The following is an 18,690-nucleotide window of genomic DNA, read 5'->3' as shown; positions in this document are numbered from 1 at the left end:
TTACTGTGCCGTAAAATTAAATTTTAACCTTTTCTAATCCCGCAAAAACGATGTAAGTCACTTTGGTGACGTAATATTAATAAAAACAACAGTTGTGTATGTATAACCGACACGCATTCAACATTAACAGCCATAAAATATAGGAATTTCTGGGGAAAATAATTACAATCGCTATATTCCACTATGTTTGAAAAAGTACTTCAACGCACACATAGATTTCGGCAATATAAACACGTTACTGTGCCGTAAAATTAAATTTTAACCTTTTCTAATCCCGCAAAAACGATGTAAGTCACTTTGGTCACGTAATATTAATAAAAACAACAGTTGTGTATGTATAACCGACACGCATTCAACATTAACAGCCATAAAATATAGGAATTTCTGGGGAAAATAATTACAATCGCTATCATTGGTGTGTAGTGTCTAGGTGTGCAAATACTAGGATTAAATATTCAGAAAAGTTGTTTATTAAAGTATCAGATGATCTTAAAACAACTTTTTTTATCGATATGACGTCAGACCATAGCAGTTCGTGTTTTAGGTCATGTGATATACAGACAAAACTAACGACTTTCTAGTTTACTATTATAAACCAGACTATGGTTTATAACCTTAAACTAGAATTTTTTTGACTTAAAATCAGTAAGTAAGTATATTTCTACATATAATGTATTTTTTCTAAAAATTAGTTTATTTTCACAAACGAATATGTTCTACTCTATCGCAATGAAGTACTAATCACCTATGCCAAAAGTAAACGACTACTGTCAAAAACATTTCTTAAAAAGATAGCATAAATAATACAAAAAATATAAAAAACACTTAAAGTTACAAGTAACACTTTTTTATATAAATTTGAATTTGATTTCGAAATAAAAAAACGTTTTTCGTTTCCTTAAATATCTGGTAGGACTTCTAATGCTTTTTAATATACATATATTATTATTTAGATGTTTGTGTTTTGAATAAGATTTTTATTTTTTCATATTTATTACAATACTCTTAATTTTTAAAACTATTTACTGATTTGTGACAGTCACTAGAAAAATCTATCAAAATCAGAAAGAAAGGCAACATAATTTTCTATTTCTATCATTCTATGCAATATTTAGACTACCATATAGTTAAACCCGACTCACCAAAGCACCTTTGAATATTTGACAAGCGAAATTAAAATATACTAGCTCAATAAGGTTCGCGTTGACCCATCGCCATGCTCGAATATGAAGATATAAGATCACGTTGTTTTATATTAAACCTTTCAACATTTGAAGGGGGCGTAGCATATGGTGCTGTGGAGCTGTTCCTCTGGTACCTGCCGTATGCCGCAGGGGTGTTACCACGACGGCAGAACTCAGTCGCGCTGTCGTTGGTGCCTCGCCAAGTAGCCGGCGCCGCAGCCGACGCAGCCATCGCACACGCGTTACCAGCACTCTCCTCCCCTCTGAAACAATACAATAATTATGGTCATTATGAGGGTGTACCGATCAAATAATTTTTTGTACATATATACCAGATCAGTTAAAAGTCGTAGTCCCATAATAATAAACATTTTTAAATAAAACATTATTTAAAAGTTTTAATCGGCACTGAAAATGTAATAATAATCAAGAAAGTAAATGTAACGCTTCTATATTAAATAAAATGTTAAAAGATATGTAGTTGTTTAATGATAAGACAGTCTGCCATCAATATCACACTATTAGCATGTATGTCGTGTATAACTCAGAAAAAGCAGATTTATTCTTCGACTGTTTGATTTGAATTATGCTCGGAAAATAATAATAATAAACTAATAAACACCATATTCATGAAATATCAATAATTCAGAATTGGTCAATCGAGAAAATGCTAGCAGCATTACCCCGTTGAGTCGCAATCCCGATCACCTAGGAAACAAATTAACCAATCCTCCAATCTTCACTGAAATGATACCAAATGTTAATGAAAGTTTTTGCACTATCACTCCAAATTATTTTGTGTATTTCATCGTATTAATTCCAGTTTTGAACCATTCCGTGCTAATAAACCTGATTAAGTTAAATTACTTAGTTTAACGTAACTAAACTTGGTAGTAACCAAGTCATAGTATTTATATATTATGAATAAATTAAACATTTAGTTTAGTTACAAAATGAAAGATTTAGTTTAATTACAAAAATCGTCATAACATTTTTATCATAAAATTTTCACCTTAAAATAATTTGACCACAATAGGCTATTTGACTATTTTTTTTAGTTCTAGTACATATTTGCCGAAAAATATCATATTAAAAATTCCATATTTAAATAACGCGCGAAAACGCTACTTGGACGGTGACGTCACTTTGCTGTATTTTAATCTGTGGTACATATAGTAGAAAAGCAAGGTTTACAAGAAAATGACTTCATCATAAACTCGGCCAATCAGGAGTGTTTTGTGTCACGTTTGAAAAAATGCATTTTTATTTATTGATTTTTGAATAAATTAAGTATTATTTTTAAGTTTCGTTAGTAAATAACCATTTTTAAACTTATAATACACTGATTACAATAATTCACAATTTATTTTTCGCATTGTCAAATAGCCTATCGTCAAGGAATCTTAAGACTCGCTAACAAATAATTTGTCATTTAAAATATCACGGGCCTGACAAATGAAAGTTTTTTTTTGGTTTAAAATTAGCTACATTTATCGACGTATTTTCCATCAAGAAGAACGCAATAATTCCAGCCGCTCCAATATTCCGATACCACTTTGGTAAAACGATTTATCTTTTTCCTCAAAATAGACCTCAGTTTCAGCAATAACCTCATCTTTTTAGGTCTGCAAACAGCCAGTAGTCCTTGAGAGACTTATCTGACGAATATGGTAAATATAAGAGCAATTCGAAGTTCAGAAATTCATGTCAGTTTTGCAACGGTGTGTTGTCTTGATGAAACAATTATTTTATTTCTTCGCAATATGCGGACAATTCCTACCAATTTCGGCCTTCTGATGGTCCAATGACGCTATTTAATATTCAGTATTGATGTTTTTCCGTCATCAGGATAGTCGATAAATATTAGGCACCCTTTTTAAACAGAGCTTTCTCATAGTCAAATGCTCATGCAATATAAAGCCAACACGTTCATTTGATATATTTACAATGTCAGCTAACTTACGCCACTTCAGTTTTCGATCATTCGATACGATTGCGAGTATGTGGATTTTTTTGTAATTTTCTGGTCTTAGCGCCGCATTTGGAAGACAACTACGTTCTGTATCATCGGTGGCTCTGTAACCACCTTTGGAGTCAGCAAACCAATGTTTTATTATTGTTTCTGAAGAAGCAGTCTCCATTAAATTTTTCAGCAGCGTCAAATTAAAACACGAAATTGTTTTCAATCCCTTTGCTTTGAAAATAACAAAAGTATCTTAACGTTAAGTATCTTATCTTACTCTTAGCACGATAACTCATAAACTAATGAATAGAATGTTATTAAATTTTAACAACTGTCTTGTGTCAAGGTTTATTATTACCTGAAATAGAGGTAAATGCAAAAAAAGCTAGCGTCATAAAATTGTAAGGCCTGGGACTTTTCAGCCCACGTAATATGAGACTGAGACTTAACGAACTTTGACATTTATCTTTATGTTTAGAAATTTAATCACCGAGAATCACACGGTCTCATATAATAACCGATTACAAGACATTTAATGAAAATCATGTGCGATGCCTATGTTTTATGATAAATGATAATAATAAGCCTTGCCCATATTTTTAATACTTTAAGGAAACTACGATTTTTTTAAATTTGGATTTAATTTCAAATAAATGCTCATTCGAATGTTTTACAAGAAATATAAAAATATGTATGTACATTAAAGCAATTAAACAATGGCTATAATAAAAGCAATTCTTTCAAAGCTGATGTCAAGGCCAAGTATCTACTAATTAAACTTCTTCACCCAAAGACAATCAATACTGTACCCTTTTATTACAAAAATAAAAGACTAATTTTATTATCACATCTAGTTTTTTTAATAAACTTACATTAAGTTATTTGACTAACTTTTGGTGCTGAGTCGCTTTCGCTTTTGTTGTATTAATCTTATAATTAAACATTTTAATTTGTTTTAAAATGGCCTAAGACAAGTGTTAATTAAATCCAAATAAGTTTTGCTATATTTGGGTCAAATGATCATGTAAATAAATCAAGAGATATATTACTGAAGCAGTAAAACGAACCTATTTCCAATAGTTCCAAACATCGGCAACAAATGTTGATAAAAATAGGGATGAGATGCGATGTTTTTTTTTTCATGTTTATTTTAAAGAACTCCATATAAAATAGACCACAAGTATATTAAAAATCTAAAACACTATAATTTACTGCAAATAATGCGGTTACAAAATGTCAATTTCAATTTTCGAGCCAAGACGGATCTATATGTCGCGTCACTGCTGTCCGTCACTGGCCCACTGATCGTACTTGTTTTCTAATATTTAGTTTTTGATTGGACCTTTCAGACACAAAATTGAGATAAAAGTGGTTTCAAGGTGAAAAGAGGAATCTGCAGTCTGCTTTGACAAACCCAACTTCCATATTAATTCGAAAAGCGCAATTAATTTTCGTTTTAATGTTCAATTTTTTACAATTATAACCTCAAATAAGTAGTCATAACAGGAGTGACGTCACTGAACGCTATATTAGTGTTTTTAAATACGTTCCGATTCAAGTTACTTGAATTCGTAATTATTGTTGAAAACAAAATTATATCAAATATTAACCTTGCATAATAGCAAACTTTTCATAAATATTATATTTGCACGTGATGATGTTTCATTGGGTATGTAAAAATTGTAGAAGTATATTTATAAACTGGTCGGAGGGAAAAAGAAAATATTTGCAACTTGGTGTCCCAATATTATGGATGGCACCAACATACCAAAATATAAAAACAAAAGCAAGTAGTATATATGTAAGATTATAAAATTCGTTACATTACAATCTGTCGAAATATTGTGAACCGTGAATTGATTACAATTTAACGTATAATACGTTGGGTATTTTTGCCATATTGTAATCTTTCTTTTTAGAAGTTAAACTGTAGGATTATCTCGCCCGCATCAAATTTTCAACTGTCGAAAGCTCTTCCTGATTGGCCGGTCTTATTGTAAGAGTGACCAATCATGTTATCGGTAGCTTACATTCTAACGAAGCAAATTCTGTTAAATTATAAATATTCTAACCTAAACTAACTGAAATATTATGAACTATAGAAATTGTTTATATTTTTTGCAAATTGAATAAACGTTCACAATTTCAATTTTACGGTGAAATAATACGGCGGATGCCGAGACGGCGGGGGTTACATGACGTTCAACCAATCAGCTTGCGACATGCATCCGTTCTACGTCACTTTGACCGTTTCCCATCGATACATTACAATATAGCGAAAAATAATACGACAGATTACGCTCTCGTCAGATTGTAATCTAACGAATTTTATAATCTTACGTTGACATATACAGTAACCTGATATTTCTTAGTTAAAAAAAACTATATTTCATTTTGAAGGAGTGCCTTTTTTTTTTTTGACGCAGGGTAAATCTTCATAGATACCCGAACTTCTGGGGGGGAGGCCGGGTTATGTGAGATTGTACTCACTAAAACCCCCTGCGATGGCCGCCACAGCACGGAAAACGGAGAGGCTACGGGATCCTTTGCAGCACGTCCGCGGCCTCTCCCGTGCGTTGCTCCGCTCGTGGCTGGCGGAGCCCTTCTCAGGAGGGCGAAGATGGTCTCGCCCTCCCCGCACCCCTCGCTGGTGCGTACACCGGCAGTCTGGGGCCATACCGGACTGCGGTCCTCCTCTCGGCCGTATGAAAACGGATGCGTGAGACCCCCATCTCACGCACCCACGGCCGGAGGGATTGCCCTACTTGGAGGCCGTGAAGGCGACCCGCAGGTCGCCTCCGCCGGGCAGGATCGGCCCTCCCCCGAGCCCGCCCCGCAGTGTCCTTCTGGACCATGACGGTCTCACAGAAGTTGACTACGGCCTCCCACGCCGATTCCCTGCGTAGCATCGCCGACACGACTGCTCGCAGGAAGAGATTTCGCCCGATTTGCTGGACCTTGAAGGAGTGCCTTATCCCATCATTACTCAGTACTTTAATTAAGGAAAATGCTTCATATCAAACTAGGAATGATGATTTTTTTGTGTCAAGCACAACTACTGAGATACTTAAAAACTATTTTTCCCAATATTTCTGATGTCAAAGTCAAAGGAATCTTCATGGGCCCCAAATAAGAAAGATAATAAAAGATGAACATTTTTGATGATCATCTATTGGTATTCATATATATTACTTGGTATTGATTTAAAGCAGTAGTAATAAAATCTTTGGCAATAGAGATAATATGAAGAAATTGTTTCCAATATGTTGAAGTATCACCATTAGATGGAAGTGAATATGTCATTGAAAATGATTGTCCATTCGCAGCTGGATTTTTCCCTGAGAACCTTGGAAGCGTAAGCGGTGAACACGGTGAACGTTTTCATCAAGATTTGAATATTTATGAAAAGAGGTACCAAGATATGTAGTATAACAATATGCGTGATACTAATCAGTACAAAAGAAAAAGTTATCTGTGATTACTGTTTCGATTTTTTTTGTAGATCACACATAAAAGCATGTTAAAAACACACATAACAAATATTTAAAAAACAAGACGTCCTATTTTTTCACTTTAGTATCTAACATAGGCTTTACTACTCTGGGGTGCATGTCAATCACCTCCTCGTGGTGCACTCTGGGCAACGGGGCCGCAGTTGGTGGGGTCGAGGTTGCACGCCCTAGGAAACCCCTTTACCTCACCACTCGGCGGGGCGGTGGAAACCCAAGAATAGTTTAGTGGGTAGAACAGAGCATTAGGCCCTGGCATCGAGCCCCCATGGCCGGGTTGAGTCAGACATACCCGTCCCGGTCCTCCGATGGGGCGGCATGCGTAAACGCATTTCCTCCTCGTAAAACAAAAAAAAGACTATACTACTCTATCGGTTCGCATTAGTTTCACCTATGGGTCAAAAACCTTGTAAAGTATACTTACGTACTCCAATTAAAATGTACATAAGTAGTTTAGATTTTCACGACCCGTCTTTGCAAGGTGTTCAACTGTTACTATAATAGGGGTCCTTATTATTAGTTTGGTTTGTAATTTTTATTTAGTTCTATAAGTATATAAGGGAATTCGAAAATATTCATTTATTTTAATTGTCGCAGTAACAGGTAAATGTAAATGAATGCAAGTGATACGAATCACCAATGGTATTTCATCTATGATATTTTGTTATATAATCATTTGAGTTATAATGGTGCCATAAAACGTGTTTTGAAAGCTTTTTATTGAATTACGACAAAGAATCTAAAATTTTACGTGCGATTTTGTACTAATGTTAGTACTAGGTGGGAAAAATATAACCGTTCTTTACCCCACTATATAAGAAATAATGATTCGGAGAATATTGAAAATCGAACATTAGCTACATCGGAAGCTTAGACATCCACATTTACTCCAAGATTGTGGATGTACACAAAACCGGAGACGTGTGTTGAAGTTACTTCTGTTATCATGAAAGACTGGAAAAGCACCGGGAACAACGATTAATCAAAAATTATAATGAACCATTTACGATAAAGTAAGGAGTAAATAAATGACTGTAGAAAACTACCACACAATCACCGGAAAAGCAAGTGCGTTAATCCTTTTTTATTTTTAATTAATCTCAGACAAGCAGTAAGTGAATCTGGTTCCGAGCTGTATTCATCACATTTTAAGATTTAAGTCAAAAGCAGTGTTACCCTGACAAAGAAGACGTGACCACATCTGATGAAAAAGCTTCCAACAAGGCCTACTAAAATTGACGGTATCAAGACTTTTGGTTGTAATTTCTTTTGACTTCGGCTTTAATGAAGAATAATAATTCATTAGTAAAGGGGGTATCGATGTATTTACTTTTAAGTAACTACAAACTAAAATCTAATGAAGACTTTGTTGATTCTAGTGTTTTTATAGATAGTCTAGTACTAATAAAGCGTCAAAAATCTGATGGAACTATCGTTTGGTAAAATTACCAAACATTCTCGGCGTTCTATTGTTGTCAAATTTATTTTAAATTTACAACAGAAACCCAATCAACAGTGGCAACATTAACAGCTAGCATAAAAGGCGAAATAGAAATCCTTGCGCCATTAAAATTCAAACCGATTGAAGTAAAACAGCAGTTATTGATGACAATGATTACCGGTAAAATAACATAATATATTTATATCATAAACATCGACATGTGTCAAGACTAGGCCATCAGAAATGAATCATCTAGAATTATTTGAAAATCATCTCAGTGTGTTGTGTACTTCCCATTTGTAAATATATTAATTTATTTTTATATAATTAATTTTATAAATCTATATTTGAATTTTACAATTCGAGTAGTTTTCAATACTAATTTAATATTTTCTTTTGTAGCTTGTCGTTTGAAGTTTAAGAAAAGAATGCTTGGCGTCACCCCTGGTACTCCATTTCTTGACAAGGATAAATAAAGTTTGATGAAATCCATAAATACAGGAAATTTTCAAAAAGGGATGCGATTCGCTAATTGATGTAGTCAAAACAAGGTGAAGGCGCTACTAATTATGGTAACACAGCGAGGATTTTAGAGTGGTAGATGATACAGCCTGCCTCATTGATATTAATAAACAGTTAAGAGACCCATTGCGCCAGAACATGTCGCCGATCTTTCTAAATTTTCTTAATTTTGCAAAGTGACTGCGGAGTTGTATTTTAAATTGTACCCGTGGTAAACTCAAACTCAAACTCAAAAAGTAATACCAGGAAATTAAGTAGGTCAGCGACAATTGAAGATACTTTAAATAGTTTTCTGTTGTCGTCTGATCCAAAGATTTCAGCACTTAGACTAGACCACGTCGATAAGAAAATAAATGGCAATAGTTCAATTGACAAGAGCAAAAAAGCTTGTGCTAACTTCTTCGAGAAACAAATATTATTTAGATACGTTACGAAATATTGATAGCGATAGTGAATAAAAATTATGTCTACTTACGGCTTTAACCCAGTAAGATCTATTGAACACAAACTTGTAAACCCTGTTTTATCCTCCTTACTTTCGCTAAATGATTAGCAGATGTCTAAAAGATATCAAGATAGCAAGTTCCTACCAAATTTCAAGTTTGTAGTTTTTGAGATTTCGTGATTCAGAGATATAATTTAATCGAGATAAAACTGTTTTTGTTTTTAAAATTTATTTAAAATTTGTCTTAAATATATAGTCTGTAAGTTATCTACATTGGATATTATTTTTGAATAATTTTGGGGCAATTTTAAAGAACTACTTTTGTACGAATTTGTTCCTGTTCGAATGAGAATTTCCACCAGCGTCCTCTCTGATCATTTTATTTCGGTTGCTTTGATAGAAATTACTAGTTTTTATACATTTTTGGAAAGCTAAGAAAATGGTTGTTTTTAAAATAATGTGCAGGTCAAGTTTTAAGGTATTGTTGATGAAAAAAAATCAAAATGATATTGAAATGATATCGTTTTCCGTCTTGCAGTTTTAAATTTGGACCGATAATTATTGTTTAAATATTGACAAATTATCCTGTGTTTAATCGTTTTTAATAATCAGAAATATATATATAATGAAGTTTTTATTGATACCTTTTTTTAACAATTATTTTAACTTGCAATTTTGAATAAAAAAAACTAAAAATACTCAATAACTCAAAAATGGTTCACTTTTGCATACATGTGGGGGGGTCAAAATTATTGATATTTGTCACCCCTATCACCCTATAACGGGAATACATCGTATAACCAATAACCCTGTATGTTTTATACGCGTTTAACGGTTATATAGTTTCGTTTCAAATAAATTATTAGAGCTAGTTTGGTCATTTAAATTTTGGAACACCTATGTCATCTATCTATCTATGTTAAATAAGTACAATAAAAAAAGCTTGATTTTCACTTTAAGAAATCAAATTTTAAACATTCCATATTTTAAGATTTTAAACTAACATGGTTATTTTTATTACTAAAGATATAAGATATTAGATTAGTCTCGTGAACAAGACATTCGTAGATAATGTCGAAATATCGAGCTCCACCGAATAAAAATAAAAAACATGGTATATATCCGGAAATTAATTACTATAGTATCTCCATATTTTTAAATTTCAAACCAGTAAATGGCGCTATGGTAACAATTAACGAATTTATGTATACAATTTGCCAAATAAATCAAAATTTCGAAACAGGAAAAAGCGAATCACGTTTTGATAACGTTAAAAATTACTGTCTCTTGGCTAACCGAACTTACTGTTTATCCTTACAAACGCAAACTGAAACTAGTTTCTATATATAATCAATAGGGAACAACAATTCGAGTCGGTTGTTTCGGTCGGTTTGTGTACGTTAAAAATATACAAAAAAAAAAAAGAATCTTATACTTAACATAAGACAAAAACAAATATTTTAATTTAAATCATTCTACGCGATCTTTCTTCTTGGTTGTACACTTACAGTCTCTGACTGACAAAAAGGAAATATGTACTAAAGTTTCAAAACTGCCTTTTAAACCCATTTTTAAAAAGTATAGTAGTAGTATAGTAGTTACAAAATATGAAATTTCTAATGAATTATTAAATATGTTTTTTAATTTGTACACTAAAAAGTAAAATAATAATTATTGGTAAGTCATTTAAATATATTATAGTAGTTACATGAGAATCTTTACATATATAATTAAAGTTAGAAGATTCGTTATAATTTTTATAGCACCCGTTGTGCAACAAAACACAAATACTATTAAAACAAGAAGTTTTGACCGAACCGAATAATTTATATATAATATAAAGAAATTATATACATAAATTATTATAAAATAACTTTTCAACAAGGGGATCAAAAGAATAAATATGGGGATATAAGGGTACTATTCATTGTATCATTGAAATACCGTGATTTCATTTTCTTATACAAGTCAACTGCAGATTTAGAATAGACTCGATGGCCGTCCGAGCATACGTTGTCGAAATTTATTAATAATATATATCCTCAGGAGCAGTTTAACAGACTTTGATACAAATAAGCTATAAGGACATATTAAACTATCTTAAGAAAATTTAACAGCTGTGCGAGATTTCTTTATGCAATTTTATTTATGCGGTAATGGACAGTATATTATTATAGATATACATCAGCTATATCTCAGTGAAAATCCCGTCAAAATGGGTCGAGCCGTTCCAGAGATTAGTCGAAACAATCAAACAGACAGACAGGAAATGGGAGTGTCTAATCATTACAATTTTAGTAACAATTTATTATATGTACAAATATAGATTATTTAATAAAATTAGCATGTTTCCATTATTGGAATGTTTATGGGTCAACGTAGTCTCCTAAACTCCACGTCTTATTAATAATATGTGTTTTTGTCTTTCTTTACATTTAGAAAGTGTACAAGTAGTGTGCAAGTGTACATATATAGTACACTGTAAACTTTGACTTTTAGATTATAATATATTTTTTCTACTCATTCCATTTCACAAATCGTCACTGCTTCTGCAAGAGTTTAAATAACAATTGAAACGGCACAGAAGTTGAAAAATATGAAAAAAACACATAGCGACTTTTGCAAGATCAGCGACGAAATAAAACTCAAATGTCGACAGTAACATTATTTAACCTTTAATAATATCTCAAAAATAAATTAAATGAATGGTGAAACGAAAGGTTTTTTTACTAATATGGTAAGAACTTTGAGTGACCCCTTTATTTTTAAATAAAATTAAGGTTTTCTATTAGTTTTTTTAATTTTAATCAGAAAAGAGCGGATTATTTACAATACTATTTTTGTATTTAACACTTACGAATATGATTTTTCTATAATTTTATCGTAATGACGATAATAGCAATTTCATAAGAAAATTAAACAAAATTTGAAATTGGTTTAATTTTTCTTAAAAATTATCGAAACTATAATGAACCGATATCGTCGTTCACGTAATAGGCTATTTGACTGGTTTTAAAAATCTATTTTCTATTATTTAGTAGCGGTTGAGGAACCCATTAAAAGTTATTTTTTTTATTTTTAGTACATACTTGTCGAAAAATATTATATTAAAAATTCCATATTTAAATAACGCGCGAAAACGCTACTTGGACAATATGGCGCTGCAATGGGGTCGGTGACGTCACTTTGCTGTATTTTAATCTGTGGTACATATAGTAGAAAAGCAAGGTTTACAAGAAAGTGACTTCATCATAAGCCCGGCCAATCAGGATCGTTTTATGTCACGTGACAAACGTTTGAAAAAATGTATTATTATTTATTGATTTTTGAATAAATTAAATATTATTTTCAAGTTTCGTTGGTAAATAACCATTTTTAAACTTATAATATACACTGATTACAATAATTCACAATTTATTTATCGCATTGTCAAATAGCCTATTATTTACACGTCATGGCGGACCAGGTTCAACGAGAAATATAAATAACTAGCTGCAGTCCGCGGCTTTGTTTGCGTTGAAATTATATAAATAACTCAACAGACTAATTTAAATGTTTCGTCAATTTAATACTCCTCTGTAAAGAACATTTGTGGTTCAACTTTGGTGGGTTGTACCCACCAATAGTCGTAAAGCTCATTCTCTACCAGGCTATTTTCCAGGCTAATTTCCAGGCGAAAACTACTCTTCTTTTAGTTTTACTCCGGCCATTTTAAAGATTTTTATTCTGAAGATATCAAAGATATTCGTTGGATTTACACTGTTTTTCATCCATCTTTCTATTATCCAGTGATAAGTGATGTAGTGTACTCTATGAGACGATGGAGTGCCGTAAATATTATTCTGTTATCGTTGCATAATTTTGGATGTCTTAAATCCCTCTCAGTACTATTAGTGGCACAACAATCTTCTAACTTAAAAAATGACTTCAAGACTTACTTCCAAAAATGCTTAAAAACTATATCTACTCAAATTCTAACCAGTATCCAAAAATTACAGTTTCATGTTTCTAACTTCAAAGATGATGACTTCCAAATCAACCTATGTCAGAATAAGAAAAAGACAAAGAATCAGTCAGTCAGGACTTGTGTCAAAAAAAAATGAACACAATATACAGCTTATGAATTAAAATTTGTATTTATTATCTAACCTTTATGTACCTACGTATGTTTTTTACATCACTTTAATTTATATTGCATAAAAATTTACTATGAGTATATTATAGAAATTAATAAATGATATCGTGGACTGACTGCCTAGCTAACTTTTTAATACATTATGCCAGCGTTGCTAGCACATGTAAGCGAACGAAATGTTTTTTGGATACCGGCATCGTTGGTTTAGTCAAAATTTACTCAAAATTTTATTATAAATTCGTTAGGAAGTTAAGGATATGATTGCAAAAATACAGACAGGAGCGGAAAGCGATTTTTTTATACTTTTTATTATTTTAGATTACTTAGAAGTTAGATGAGCTTCGCGTACTCTACAATTTATATTTATACTGTGTATATGAGAACCAGAGTCTAAATTATAAATAAAAACTTATTAGACTTTTTGATGCTTCGACATATATATAAGTGTGCGCTTCAAGTTATTTGCCTTATTACCGCGGCATTTCATCTCATAGCAAAGTATATATAGTCTCTCCGTTAAAGTTGTCTGGATGTACTGCCAAATGTACTACTGCAGTGCATTTCGTGTATCGCAAATGAAATGATGCGTTTAACTGCCTAGTGCCAGTGGCATTGACCCACATATAAAAAAAATCATATCGATGCCGTTGTTTACATATTTCCGTATGTACCTACTTGATCGATTTGACGGAGTATTTAACATTAATGTGAACCTCTAAACTTTAAACCATAATAGCGAACACCTTGTCTCTTGTGCATAAAATCCATATAAGAGCAAAAAGTCGTCGTGTGAAAACTCACTATCTTTCCTTACAATAAGTAATGTATGTACGTTTATTGAATATGTATTATATATAAAAATGTTATATGTGTGTATTTATATTTATTTTTTATGTATCTATATATGTAAGTATATACATATACATATATTTATATGTAACATATGTAGGTTATATATATTTTATATTAGTATGTATATTATAAGTCATTATTTTCGTTTATCATGAATATTATTTTATTTTTATTTTTTGCACTATCCTGCTTCTGCTTCTGCAAATCCTTTCACCAAAGGTTGTCTGTTAGAGATTGCTTTAGCAATAAGACCGCCTTTGCACGCTCTTATTTTCTTTTCTTTGTTGTAATTGTTCTCTTTATTTGTATATCCTTTCATTGTGTGTGCAATAAAGTATTAAATAAATAAATAAAAAATAAATAAGAGCAGATTCACAGGAGAATCACCTGATGGAAAGTGATTACCACTGCCCACGGACATCAACACCAGGGGGCTTGCAGGTGTGTTGCCGGCCTTTAAGAAAAGTGTTATCTTAAAGGTTCCCGTAGCAGTTCGGAAAAACCGCCTTGCGAGGTAGAAAATGTCTCAAAAATCGTGCTGTTGTGGATTTTCGGATATCAAAAGGGTACAGGTCAAATTTCAAATTTTGAAATTCGAAATTTTTCCGCAGCCGGGATTAATCCGAACAATTCCTCGGAACATTCCACGTGAAAAATTTGGTAGAAGATGCTAGTGATCCAACTTCGAAAATATTCATTTAAATTACATACCATGTACCATATGTATATGTTAAATGTATTTGAGGTAGGCATTGGATAAAAATTAATGTTGTATTGCTCATAATCGCTTCGAAAATAAGCCATTATTCTAGTAAAAAAGTAAGGTTAATAATGGTTATTAAGTGTTACCCCTTAAGAGATAGACGTATACCATCCTGGACTTTTTTAAAGGCCTTTTCAAGGTGTTCAATGCTGTAGTACATTATTTTCAGGGTTCAGCTAGCGTTTAATTTAAGCGCAAAAATTTGTTTATTTATGACAACAAATTTAAAACTTTTGATACATGTGTTACTTTATTATATTGTCCATGTATTATACAGGGTACAGCGCTTTAGAACATGTGTGTGTGTGTGTGCCATTGAACAGTTTCTGTTTATTTTAAATGTTTATTTGAATGTTTATTTTAAATTTGTATTAAGTATTCAGTTAAGGAAGTAAGAAGGTTTATTTTAATTGGATATTACTTGACGTTAATTTTTGGGAAATTTTAAGAGCTACCTTTAGTACGAATTCGTTCTAGTTCGAATATGAATTTCCACCAGCGTCCTTTCTGGTCATTTTATTTCGGTTGTTTTTGGAATTAATTCCTACTTTTTATACATTTTTGGAAATCTTAGAAAACGCTTATGTTTTTAAAATAGTCTGCAGAACAAGTTTCATAATGTATTTTTTTTTGTTTTAAAGGCCTTTTTGAGGAAAATGTATTAAAATAATTACTTTTTCCGTCTCGCATTTTTCAATTTGGACAGATAATTAATGTTTAAATATTGACAAATATTTAATCTTTTTTATAGAACAGAAGAAAAAAATAGATTTAAATTTTTGAAGCTGCATTTTTGACAAATTTTGAAAATAGCTAAATAACGTGATTACTTAAAAATGGTTAACTTTTGCACTATGCATATGGGAGTTAAAATTATTGCAAATGTAACTATTTGTAACCTTATCACCTCCTAACGGTTATACTTCGAATTACCAATAACCCTGAAAAAACCTTTTATGTATATTTAAATATACCCGCTTTTAATTCAGACATTTAATACCGTTTATTTCATTTTTGTTTTACATTATAACAGAACAAGTAAATAATTAAACATGCTATGAATAATTACGGAGGCTAAGCGGCGGTGCTACTATCACGTACGAATACCTATACTTTAAACAAACAAGTTCCTTTCATTGCAAACATGTCAAGGTTTTACCATCTGTACAATAAGCAGGTGCACAACAATTTACTTTCTTAAATTATAAATGTGTTTAAAACACCTTCTATGACAACCTAATTTTACTGGTAGTATTTACTCAAATTAGATAAAAATAAATTTAAAACAACTATTATTAGAAAATAATATCAGAATACTGACAGATATTTGACATACGGACTTCAATATACATTTTATAATTTGTTGAATCAACACGTATAACCAAATATATACCAAAAAACCCAAGTCTATAGACGAGTATCACTTTATTTAGTATTTCATTGCCAGCAGGAGTAAGAAATAAACAATATGATAATAACTCTGCTTTATCATACACTACGGTATTATTCTGGAGTATCATTAAGTTAATGTTATGTAATCTAACTTCAAGTTTGTTAATTTTTTAGTGTACAACATAGTGTGTCTACGTTAAAGAACTACTTCCAAATAAAAAATATTCTTCATTCAAGGATGCTCTTTAGAAATAATAAGCAACAAGCAATACACTTAACTACAGACTACCAATGTAATCCATGGAATTTTATGTTAGTAAATTTACAAACGTGGATTCAAAATCAATGAATCATCGTTCTCCTGACGATTTATATGTATGGTAAACCTTAGAAAGTTCGCAGATAATTGCACAATTTACATTTTTGTTTGAGCTATTTTTATCACAAACTTATCCATTGTTTGTTGATCAATTCGGAAGGTCCATTATTGGATCACTCATGCTGGAAGCATTTTGACCGGTATCTGCCTCATTGAGCTTATAACGTTGACTTTCAAGGCCCGAATCATAACTAGCATATCAACCGTTGACTTCAAGTAACCCCAAAGAAAACAGTCCAAAGACCGATTGTCGACGTATCACGCGATCTAGGTCAGTCGACATGTTCACAACGCAAATTTATCGGTTTCGGATGATATGTATGTTCGTTAAGCCTTAATCGAATGCACATTACATTGAGATTTAAAATTTTCATACTACATGTTTTTTTTTTTTATGGTTTAACTCTTTTTTGTATGCCCATCTGGGATATAATTTCATAATTTTATCGATTTTACATTTTAAAATACTACTTATGACCAAAAAGAAAGGAAAATAAACAATATCATAATAACAACATCATAAATATTAAATGCAAAATAATAACAGCAATTCTTATATTTTTTTATAATAATATATCAAATGGAATTTAAAATATTTATATACTCAATGTTATATTACTAAAAATTCATATTATGTTATTCTTAATATAACAGATTTGAATGAACTTTAATTTATATAATAAAGGAATAATATTAATAGATGACTGAAATTGATAATAACAACACTCTATTTGCACGCACTCTACATAGAATAGTTATTTAATTGTGTATTATTCGATAATAAAACACATCCATCAGAATTACTATAAAAAGTGACGGTATTCATAAACATATAAGAACTAGCCAAGTCAGAACTTAGTCTACAATACATTATTCTAAGTTATGAGGAGAAATGTTATTTTATGTAGTATTAAATGAATTTCAGGAAGGATAATGAAACTTGGCACCCATTTAGATCTCACTTCTTTTGTCGTTGAAGTCAAAGGTAAATTTCATAATACGGAACTTGGCTCTCATTTTACATTTATGTTTTTGATGGGATAGTATTATATGTAACTAATTCGATAACTGCGAAGTAACTAAACATATCCCCGATAACCGTGATAATTGGTCAATGTTGCCCACAGCACAATAAGAAAATTTAAACAATTTTTAGAAAATATCACTCATTCAAACTGAAAAACAACACTATGCATTTCTAATGCTGAAGAATATATAACGAATGGATGGTACAGACTATCATCTAGTAAAGTAACTTTACATGAAGTATGTATTATAATTACATACATATACATCACTTTTTGTAAAGATTTTTTTTTATTTAACTATATTTAGTAAGGATAAATCTTAGAAGACTTCCTCGAATACAAAATTAAAATTTCACAAGCTAATTCAGTTCCAATGCATTTTTATAGTATAGGTCTTAGGTCTGCTAAGAACTGCACAATCGTTAACAACAAAGAAATGAAATTTTGTAAACACATTTCATTCATTTACAATTTCTAACATATTTAGTATTGAGTATTTGAATAAAAATATATATAATAATAGTAATTACAGGAATTATTTGTTATTCATGTATAAAATTTCCGCGTATGTGTCATTGGAATAGACAGGATTACCATTGGAGTATGATATTCAAAGTATTTGAAAAATCTACAGATAACAGTATATGCACTCTTGCACCTTAACTCTTACCGGTTGATTTACCGTCCTATCCAGTTATAAGAGACAGGATATAGAGAGTATTATATGTGTAAGGCTTGTCCAAGCAACTGAATAGTTTCCATAAATCATGGAAAGCTACTTTCTTTCAGAATCTTCTGATGAACCTGATGATCTTCTATTTAAAGTTTGTCGGAATTGATGGCATTCAAATCATTCATAGTAGTTTCTAGATACTGTATTATATATATTGTATACTTATATATACTGCTTACTCTCTCTCAGCATATTCATAATTTTCCTCACTCTGACGGATTAGTTCATTGTTATCTCTCTAACCATTTGCAAATATTCCGATGTTCGTATTTCCCTGTAAGTTCAAAAGTCGTTGTGTCGGTCACGAACAGCTATTAATAGTGCTTCTCAATGTAAGCTAATTC

At 31.4% G+C, this 18,690-nt stretch overlaps 1 protein-coding gene across 3 annotated transcripts in view; it reads right to left on the bottom strand.

The window, feature by feature from the left end:
- The window catches only part of LOC124536808 (protein split ends-like), a 77,217-nt gene that overhangs the window by 21,669 nt on the left and 36,858 nt on the right, over positions 1 to 18,690 (bottom strand). For 2 of the 3 annotated variants that reach the window (XM_047113413.1, XM_047113415.1), the window contains exon 3: positions 1,262 to 1,447. In XM_047113413.1, the coding sequence (XP_046969369.1) occupies positions 1,262 to 1,447 (186 nt within the window). The remainder of the gene's footprint in view (positions 1 to 1,261; positions 1,448 to 18,690) is intronic. The other variant, XM_047113414.1, reaches the window with a different exon arrangement.

Source organism: Vanessa cardui, chromosome 17, assembly GCF_905220365.1.
Source record: "Vanessa cardui chromosome 17, ilVanCard2.1, whole genome shotgun sequence".
NCBI classification, from domain to species: domain Eukaryota; kingdom Metazoa; phylum Arthropoda; class Insecta; order Lepidoptera; family Nymphalidae; genus Vanessa; species Vanessa cardui.
The sequence above is the reverse complement of the archived record's forward strand: the minus strand, read 5'-3'. Positions and strand labels throughout refer to the sequence as shown.